The 9,404-nt window shown below is 32.3% G+C and overlaps 3 protein-coding genes across 5 annotated transcripts; 1 reads left to right on the top strand and 2 right to left on the bottom strand.

Annotated features, from left to right (window-relative positions):
* Positions 1–3,487: 3,487 nt before the first annotated feature.
* Positions 3,488–4,812, bottom strand: LOC114931079 (cytochrome c oxidase subunit 6A1, mitochondrial). 3 transcript variants are annotated; one of them, XM_029303009.2, is made up of 4 exons: positions 4,706–4,812; positions 4,213–4,367; positions 4,015–4,116; positions 3,488–3,897 (listed from the first exon to the last, which is right to left on the bottom strand). In XM_029303009.2, the coding sequence occupies exons 1-3, from the start codon at positions 4,779–4,781 to the stop codon at positions 4,036–4,038; spliced, it is 312 nt and encodes a 103-aa protein (XP_029158842.1). In that variant the 5' UTR covers positions 4,782–4,812; the 3' UTR covers positions 3,488–3,897; positions 4,015–4,035. The 3 variants fall into 3 exon arrangements, with proteins under 3 accessions (XP_029158842.1, XP_029158841.1, XP_029158840.1); XM_029303008.2 differs by having other exon boundaries at positions 4,024–4,116; XM_029303007.2 differs by lacking the exon at positions 3,488–3,897 and having other exon boundaries at positions 3,917–4,116.
* Positions 4,813–4,917: 105 nt separating this feature from the next.
* On the top strand, positions 4,918–7,930 carry LOC114931078 (peptidylprolyl isomerase domain and WD repeat-containing protein 1). The gene is made up of 8 exons (XM_029303006.2): positions 4,918–5,149; positions 5,415–5,517; positions 5,602–5,798; positions 5,884–6,077; positions 6,153–6,490; positions 6,568–6,757; positions 6,837–7,412; positions 7,516–7,930. The coding sequence occupies exons 1-8, from the start codon at positions 5,056–5,058 to the stop codon at positions 7,657–7,659; spliced, it is 1,836 nt and encodes a 611-aa protein (XP_029158839.1). The 5' UTR covers positions 4,918–5,055; the 3' UTR covers positions 7,660–7,930.
* On the bottom strand, positions 7,740–8,369 carry LOC114931080 (mitochondrial pyruvate carrier 2). Its single transcript, XM_029303011.1, has 3 exons — positions 8,193–8,369; positions 7,958–8,099; positions 7,740–7,892 (listed from the first exon to the last, which is right to left on the bottom strand). The coding sequence occupies exons 1-3, from the start codon at positions 8,290–8,292 to the stop codon at positions 7,769–7,771; spliced, it is 366 nt and encodes a 121-aa protein (XP_029158844.1). The 5' UTR covers positions 8,293–8,369; the 3' UTR covers positions 7,740–7,768.
* Positions 8,370–9,404: the final 1,035 nt, after the last annotated feature.

Raw genomic sequence — 9,404 nt, 5'->3', positions numbered from 1 at the left:
TCCCATGTCATATGATCAATACTTGCATCTATAGACTCGGGGTGCGTTCCGTTATGCACTGCAAGTACTGACAGTACCCATACAGCACCGTTAGATTGCAAAAACATTACAACAATCTTTCACCGCAATATTGCAATATTGCAAATTCACTGCAAAATGTTGCTACATCATTGCTGTTGAATTGCAGCAATGTTAAAATGTCCGCTTTTTGGAAGATAATAAAATTATTGATTATCGTTAACATCTTTTATTGTACAATATTGCAAAAAATTATTTTATTACACCCAGCAAACACCGATATATAATTGTTACATTGCTATAATAAAACGGAATATAACAGGTAATATAACGTGTACGTTACATGTAACATCCATGTTAGTTGTAATTTCCCACTCATAGATGTAACATTTTAATATAACATATATTACATTAAAAGTTATATTGTAATTATATACCAAATAGCACATTAATATATTGATAAGTCAGTGCTATCTTGGGATATAATGACAATATATAACTACAATGTAATATATGTAATATTAAAAATGTTACATCTATGAGTGGGAAATTACAACTAACATATACGTTACATGTAACATGCTTAAATATATAACATTTATATACTGTGTTTGCTGGGCAGTAAGTATTATACCCAGCAAATACCAAGTTACAGTTATATAATTTGTTAGTTGTAATTTTCCACTCAACAATATAATTGTTATAATACACGTATTATATTTTTGAGTAAGAAATTACAACTAACAATTATATAGCTGTAACTTGGTGTTTGCTGGGTATATGTATATATATTACAATATATAAATTATAGAATTTGGATTACATGCAATATTTCCGAAATATTAATGTCATGTTGCTACAAGTGTGCTGGAATTTTGTGCACCTATATCTCTGCAATGTCTTTATAATGTTGCATTGCAACTTGCAACATTACAACGTTGCTGCAATATAATTGCAATAATCTGTGCTGTATGGGTACTACCAATAGCGTTCCGATATAGATAGCAGTGCACTGCGAAAGTACTATCATGAGTATATGACGTCATTAATTTTGACGTTATTTCCTGTTGCGATTACTGCAACCGGCGAGGTAAAGCACTCGCAGTAATCAAGATGGCTACCTCCATGTGTACGATGGAACTAACTTTTAAATTCCATATCTGAATATAATGATACAATATTTTTAACGTAATTTTTACATTTTATTCTAGGTATTTTAATTTGTCGTCTCATTTCATTTATTAATTCCATTTCCAAATCGCTTTCACTTGATGACTCACTCGAATCATATATATTCTCGATTAAATTATATGTAATTAATGCAATAATGGTATTATCCATTTCACCAATTTTTCACTCGATGATTATTAGCGAAAAAGGTTAGTTAAAAGTCTGCTGAAAGCGTACTGTAGTGCGTTCCGTTTTACTATTTTGCAGTAGCTTCAAAGTGCACAAAATTAAAAAGGAACGCTGTCAACAGTACACTTGCATGACGTCATAGTGCCAGTACTTGCAGTGCATAACGGAACGCACCCTTAATTATATGGGCGGTATTCATAGTCCCAGGGTGCGTCACCTAACATAAGACCGGCCACCCGAATAACTTTCTTATTTTTTATTTTAGAAAGAATTTCGGATAAAAGTTGTAAAGCTTCAAAAAATCTATTTACTGACGTTATGAGTTTGACCTTGAATGGCGTTGCCAAAGTCAGAACAAGGTCACTTTAATTTTTTTAAATAGAACACTCTTTTCCTTATTTCCTTGTACAAATTTATCACTATATAGTAACGCCAATTAATCACTTATTTCAAGTACTTGAAATACTGATATACAGTAATTTTTAAGCACTCAAAATAAGTGATTAAGTACTCGAAATAAGTGATAAATTGGCGTTACTATAATATAGTGATAAATTTCTATAAAGGTTACATATTCTTGTAGCTTATCTCAAGAGCTTTCCAAAACACTACATAATTTTTATTTTTTATTAAGTAGTTTCCAAGTTATAAAGGCAATATCTCGTAAAATAATTAAACATAGAAATATTTTTTTATGCAATACGTGTATTTGAATCGTGGCGGCCGTACATCTAACAACATGGCATACCACGTGACTTGAGACCACCTACATCAAAGGGTACCGACACTCACTGTCGCTACTGTGTATACTTTATACTGTGGTTTAGCTTAGTTAATTTAAAATGTATTACCAGAGAAAATCTCTCTGGTATTAATTTTTAACTTCCAACTAATTATTTTTTATCTTAAACTTCCCACACAGCACAAAACTCAACAGAAATGTTGCAGAAACGTTTCAAAGTTTCAAAAAAGTTTCATGTAACACTGAAACTTTTACGAAACATATAGAAAAAGTAACATTTGAAACATTTATGTAATCTTTCATAAACATATTTGTGACAAAATAGCGAACATTTTCACGTATTTAAGACGTATATGAAATATTTTTAAATAAATTTTGCGAAGGTCTCTGAAATGTTTTGTGCTGTGTGGGTTAACTTTTTCCTAAGTTAAATTTTTTATCTCTAAATATCATTATTGCTTTTTTATAAATTATAAACGCATTGTTTTTAAATTAAAGTATTATTAATTTTGATATTCATTTGTTATCGATTATTGTAATTACCAAAAAATATATTTCTATATAACCCATACAGCACAGATTATTGCAATTATATTGCAGCAACGTTGCAATGTTGCAAGTTGCAATGAAACATTATAAAGACATTGCAGAGATATAGGTGCACAAAATTCCAGCACACTTGTAGCAACATGACATTAATATTTTGGAAATATTGCATGTAATCCAAATTCTATAATTTATATATTGTAATATATATACATATACCCAGCAAACACCAAGTTACAGCTATATAATTGTTAGTTGTAATTTCCCACTCAAAAATATAATACGTGTATTATAACAATTATATTGTTGAGTGGAAAATTACAACTAACAATTATATAACTGTAACTTGGTATTTGCTAGGTATAATACTGTAATAAAATAATTTTTTGCAATATTGTACAATAAAAGATGTTAACGATAATCAATAATTTTATTATCTTCCAAAAAGCGGACATTTTAACATTGCTGCAATTCAACAGCAATGATGTAGCAACATTTTGCAGTGAATTTGCAATATTGCAATATTGCGGTGAAAGATTGTTGTAATGTTTTTGCAATCTAACGGTGCTGTATGGGAAATATCAAAATTTCTTGATTTGTTATTATGAATTTTAAAAGAATATATAAATGTTTTCTAAAAATTAACTTTTAATTTAACTTTAGTTAATTATTAATCTTAACTTTAACTCAGTTAATTTTTTATTTATGCAATTTTTAACTTAACTAAATTAATTTTATAATTTTATAAGCAACCTAACTTTAACTTAACTTAGTTTAATAATCATTAACTTACCTATAAGGAAAAATGAATGAATAAATTGATTGAGATAATTATACATATAATTTTTTATTTATTAATTATACGTTTTGTTATTTATATTAAACATTTAATTTAAAAAATATAGTATTTTTTTTTTAATATTTGCTATAATTTTAAATTAATTCAACAAAACTTGACAAAAGGAAAAATAAAGGAAAAAATATAATTTTCAGAACAAATCAATAAGATTATGTGTACTTAAAAGTCAAGTCTTATATAACGGTTTTAAATAAACATCAAATACATGTAATATTAACTTAAGAGGCTACTTGTGTGCCATTCTTACAATAAATGCTATTACAGATACATGTAACACTCATATATATTACTCCCTTTATTTTTATCTCTTATATTAGAGAGATTTTTCTTCGACCTCATAGATAGGTATAACCCCTTAAGCGAAGACATACATCTAGAAGAATAAGAAAAAATCGATTTTTGAATTTTTATTTACTCATGTATAAGATAGTATAATGTAGGATACATATTATAGAGAATACTAGTAATACTAGTATAACTGTAACATTACACAACTAACTAGAATCATCCTCTATTGTTCGTAACCTTCGGGTAGAGGATTTGTTTTAGGATTATGGAAAAGTGAATGATTACCATCACCCCATGGGAACTTCTAAAATGAAAGAATAATATAAAATTAAAGATTAACCATTATTTAATCTTAAAAATTTTTTTAAATATTTATATAACAATATATTGGTATGTATACCTTGGTTCTGATCCTCAAGTGATCATATGCAATAAATTCTGGAGGTTCGTCATGATGATGAGCCTGATGATTCAAGTAGCAGTTTAACATAGCCAGACCTATCGCTGGGAAGCCTACAAAGAAGGAAATCCTCTTCCACAACAGTACAGTCTGCTCTGTAAGCAACACACAAGTAAATATTACTGTTATGTAATGTTCATCAATAATTTATTTGAAAATTTCCTACATCTTCTTGTTCGCAGAAAAATCGTGATGCATCATCGTAATATTATTCAAATACAAAGCGTTATTTCCAGATCTTAATCAATAATATTTAACAAAAATATCCTATAAAATATGCTATAAAATATGCTATAAACGACGGTATAGTATCATACTCTGTGCAAGTATAAATCTCGTTTTCCAAATAAAATATTTAGAAAATATTAGGCGCGCAAATAAAATATTTAAAAAATTATTAGTACAATATACAATTTATTCGCATATGATTTACCTGAGCTCGCATGTTCATGAGTGGATGTTGCATATTTTCTTGAAATAGTACGAATAGCTCTCGTCCAAGCAGCCATTTTCGCTCTTCTGCTGAACTACTCCACTTATAGAAGTCTGTGTGGTCTGTGCTTACATCGAACAACTGTCATGCTTGTCCAATCCAGCTATTGGCTGTCTACTGGTGTTTCTCGCGATCCATTCGCTCATTGGATGAACAAAAACGACACGAAACGTCACTTCGCAGCTGCGAACGCCGCGGCGTAAACAATCGTGGAAATATAAGTTATTTGTGATTATATCTTTATTTATTAATAAAATTGAAAATATTGTTTATTATATGTGCGATCAATCATGAGTGACAAGCGTGAACATGAAGAATGCGACACGGAAGACGGCTGGATCGGACCCTTACCTTCGGAAGCTGTACCGCAAAAGAAGCAACGAGGTTAATCAAAACAATATTTTTTTATCGTTTAAATTCATTCATATTTACGCGTAATTATTTCTGCCTACTACTGTTTGCTGTCACATTTATTGCACGTAACATTTTGACGAATTTGAATACAAATTCTTTACTATAAATAATATTTAAATTCCCTCAGATTTTCCTATTTCAAGATTAAATTTTATTTTTTTGACATTTAATAAGTAAAAAATCTTTGCTTTTATTGATGTATATCTTTTTCATATATTTCTAATTTTATTTACAGTTTTGGAATACGAACAGGTGTACATAGACAACTTGCCATGTTGTGAATGCTACGAGAAGTCTTATATGCACAGAGATGTCATCACTCACATTTTAGTAACAAAGTTTGTATAGATTTTATATAGATAATAAAGTCATATATATAATTTTTGTTTTCTGAAAAATCTTATTGGAATGTATTGATACAGGTCAAACTTTGTGATAACCGCTAGTTGCGATGGACATGTAAAATTTTGGAAAAAGCAAGAGGAATTGATAGAATTTGTAAAGCACTTTCGGGCACATTTAATGGCGATACAGTCGATGTCTGCTAGTTGCAACGGTGTACATGTATGCTCAGTAAGCATTGATAAAACCATGAAAATATTTGATGTCATCAATTTTGGTAAGTATGGAAATCTATTATATTTATATTTAAGTTGTTTGTAAAAATATTTATCTTATACACATTATATCTTTGAATTTGATAGATATGATAAACATGATAAAATTGGACTTTGTACCACTTTGTGCTGAATGGGTCTATTCAGCTGGTGATGCCATAGCTGCTGTTGCAGTTTCTTCACAAGAATCAAATAAAATATACATCTATGATGGTCAGGGAACAAATACACCTTTACATGTATTTGAAAAGCTACACACTAAACCGGTCATCATTATGAAAGTAAGTTAAAATGCAAAATGCGTGAAATTTTCTTGAAATAAGAAGATAATTATATTAATATGTCTTTTTTTACAGTACAATCCTGTGTACGAGACATGCATCTCCATTGATAAAGCAGGAATGTTGGAGTACTGGACGGGTCCGAAGATGGAGTATAAGTTTCCCAAATGCATATCGTTTGAATCAAAGTTGGACACAGATCTGTTTGAATTTGCTAAAAATAAGACTTACCCATGCGGCTTAGCGATATCGCCTGACGGCAAACGATTTGCATCCCTCAGTGGAGATAGGAAAGTTAGAGTTTTCAATTTTCGGACGGGCAAACTGTACAGGATATTTGACGAGACACTTCAAAGATTCAGCGAATTGCAACAAACTGTGCAGCAACTTCCGAACATGGAATTTGGACGAAGGTAGAATACTCTTTCTAAGTTGTCGAAATTTTATAAATTGCTTCCTTCAGCTGATTACATTTCTACTATTATTACAGAATGGCAGTCGAAAGAGAATTGGATAAAACTGAGACGAATCTGGGGAATATAATTTTTGACGAATCTGGTTATATTATTTTGTATCCTACCATGTTGGGTGTCAAAGTAGTAAATCTTTACACAAATCGCTGTATCAAAATTATGGGAAAACCAGAGAACATACGACCAATGCAGCTATCATTATTCCAGGTATTTAATAAGTCTTGTAATTAAAGCGCACAAAAGCGACAATCGATATAAGATTTATAATATATAATATATGATGCAGGGAAAAGCGCGAAAAACAACCGCTGCGTTAACTGTCGAAATGGAAGCCTCTGAGAATCCCACGATGGAGATGAACCGTCCCGATCCGACATTATTTTGCACAGCTCACAAGAAAAATCGATTCTACATGTTCACGAGACGAGAGCCGGAGGACACAAAGAGCCAGGAATGCGATCGAGATGTTTTCAACGAAAAGCCTTCCAAGGAAGATATCATATCTTCGACGGAAGCCACAAATATGCAGAAAATTTATGATACAGCGATCATTCATACGGCGCTCGGTGACGTTCACGTGAATCTCTTTGGCAAGGACGTCCCAAAGACGGTGGAGAATTTCTGCGTGCATGCGAAGAATGGCTATTTCAATGGCCATATATTCCACAGAGTTATCAAGGGTTTCATGATACAGACGGGCGATCCTACTGGAACCGGCACCGGTGGTGAAAGTATATGGGGAGGCGAATTCGAGGACGAATTTAAATCGAACTTGAAGCACGACAGACCGTACACTTTAAGTATGGCCAACGCGGGACCAAATACGAACGGAAGCCAGTTTTTCATCACGCTGACACCGACGGTGAGTACACATTTTTTGAATAAAATTTTTTGAACGTGAATTGAGATTAGGTGTAGTTTTAAGATACTTTATAGCATAAATATTTTTCATTCGTTTTTTATAGCCCTGGCTAGATAACAAACATACCGTATTCGGCCGAGTTCACAAAGGAATGGAAGTCGTGCAAAATATCAGTCAGGTAAAGACGAATCCTAAGACTGATAAGCCTTACGACGATATACGAATAGTTAGCGTAACTGTAAAATAATTTTATAAAATAAAGATTGTGTATATATAGATATATATTTTTGTATAAAATATATATATATATATCGATACGATAAAATTTCACGATTTCCATATCCTTCATTGGCATCTCACTGTTCCTTCTTCTGCATTTGATATAACAATCCTCTGACAAAATTGTACGCTCCCGTGCAACAAGTAAACATGTTGACGCTAAACAGATTGTAATTCTTGGGTATTATTACCAGCGAATACCTGGAATCGTGCAGATAAAGACGACTTGATTGACGGTATTCTGATAAAATTGATAAAATACATACCTAGACCATATAGCTCCCGTAACCATAAGACTCGCGGTTTGACTGAGAGAGATCGTATCTGCAGGTCGATTAATGTCTCCTATGCCTGCTATCACCAAACCCCATTTAAACGTCGGTGCCCAGAAGAATATAGTAGTCGGACCTAAGATACGATTAAATTTTTTTTTTAACGAAATTATTTTGAAACTCGGCGTGATCTTCTTCAGGAAATTTGAACTTTTAAATAATGTCCTACCTACGGGATGCAAAAACGCGACGCGGAGTTTTTCAGGCAGGATCGAAGCGATTTTCAACATTAATCTCTGATAAGCGCTAATTTTTCCGGTCATTGTCATAATTCTGATAATTTTCCGAGAAAAAAGATATGGTTTATATGACGTAAATACTTCATATAAAATGCTTCGTAAAAATAATAAAATAGAGTTTGGTTAAAATTGACACATTTTAGTTATTGCGATTTTGTTCAGTGTTAATTACAAACGCGATAGATTGGTTTTTTATATTAAACTGCAATTTCACATCACACGATTTTCTTATCGGAAAAATTCTCTATCAGAAACCACACAAGACTTGGTACTTATTACTTATGCGTCGTAATTAATCAAAATTGGTTTTACAATAAAAATTTCAAGTTAGAAATGTCGATAGAAATAAGAGACCCGTCCTGCCAGAAAAAGAAATCTGAGTCGTGTGGAGGCGACATGGAGGAGCTCAAATATCTGATACGCATGATCGACTCTTGGTACGCGCGAAATATTTAATTAAAATGCGAATGGCACAAAGTTATTGCGTCCTTTGCGGAAACGGACCATTGTTCTCTACACATAACTATGCAGTTTCATCTCGTTTGCAACATTTTGTAGCAAATGCCCGAGCGTTCCGCCACCAGCATCGCGCAACGTAATTCTGCCCCCGAGGATCGAAGAGATTCCTTGCGAAACTCCGCTTCGACGACCTCCCTGTGTCCCGCCACCTCGATGTTGTCCGATAACATCCGGACCGTGTTGCCCCCGGCCTTTACCAGCCTCAATTCTACCAGCAACGTTTCCGAATCCAGTCTGTCATTCCTGTGTTTTTACACCGTATTATTTATGCGAATAAAAAAAAGTAAACAGTTCGAAGAATGTAAGAGAGAAGATACATCAAAGTAATATATCTATCTGACTTTCCATTTGTTGAGGTCACTTTAGCGTGGATGATAACGATGCTTGATAATAATCGTTCCTTATATAATACAATAATTTTTTGGATGCTGAGGACGAATCCAATTTCCAAATTGCTTCATCACGTCACAATTTTGAGAACTTTTTAATTAAAGTTAACATGCTGGAGAAGTTTTATAGGCAGTCAAAGTATATTATTAGGACTTTTAATCCTTAAAAGAATATCTTTTATTGATCATGACCGACATCAAAAATTCCTTTTGAGGGTTAAAAGTCCTAATATA

This window comes from Nylanderia fulva, unplaced genomic scaffold, assembly GCF_048542155.1.
Source record: "Nylanderia fulva isolate GAGA-0341 unplaced genomic scaffold, ASM4854215v1 Scaffold1, whole genome shotgun sequence".
NCBI lineage: Eukaryota > Metazoa > Arthropoda > Insecta > Hymenoptera > Formicidae > Nylanderia > Nylanderia fulva.
This window is presented reverse-complemented; position numbering and strand designations above follow the sequence as displayed.

Excerpts from the sequence above, each read along its gene's own strand:
- LOC114931079 (XM_029303009.2), bottom strand. The coding sequence starts at position 4,781 with ATGGCTGCTTGGACGAGAGCTATTCGTACTATTTCAAGAAAATATGCA. Across the intron at positions 4,368-4,705 it reads TCATGAACATGCGAGCTCAG|AGCAGACTGTACTGTTGTGG; the intron begins GTAAATCATATG and ends TGTTGCTTACAG. Across the intron at positions 4,117-4,212 it reads ACTTGAGGATCAGAACCAAG|AAGTTCCCATGGGGTGATGG; the intron begins GTATACATACCA and ends CTTTCATTTTAG.
- LOC114931078 (XM_029303006.2), top strand. The coding sequence starts at position 5,056 with ATGAGTGACAAGCGTGAACATGAAGAATGCGACACGGAAGACGGCTGG. Across the intron at positions 5,150-5,414 it reads ACCGCAAAAGAAGCAACGAG|TTTTGGAATACGAACAGGTG; the intron begins GTTAATCAAAAC and ends TTTTATTTACAG. Across the intron at positions 6,491-6,567 it reads AACATGGAATTTGGACGAAG|AATGGCAGTCGAAAGAGAAT; the intron begins GTAGAATACTCT and ends CTATTATTACAG.
- LOC114931080 (XM_029303011.1), bottom strand. The coding sequence starts at position 8,292 with ATGACAATGACCGGAAAAATTAGCGCTTATCAGAGATTAATGTTGAAA. Across the intron at positions 8,100-8,192 it reads CGCGTTTTTGCATCCCGTAG|GTCCGACTACTATATTCTTC; the intron begins GTAGGACATTAT and ends ATCGTATCTTAG. Across the intron at positions 7,893-7,957 it reads ACGGGAGCTATATGGTCTAG|GTATTCGCTGGTAATAATAC; the intron begins GTATGTATTTTA and ends GCACGATTCCAG.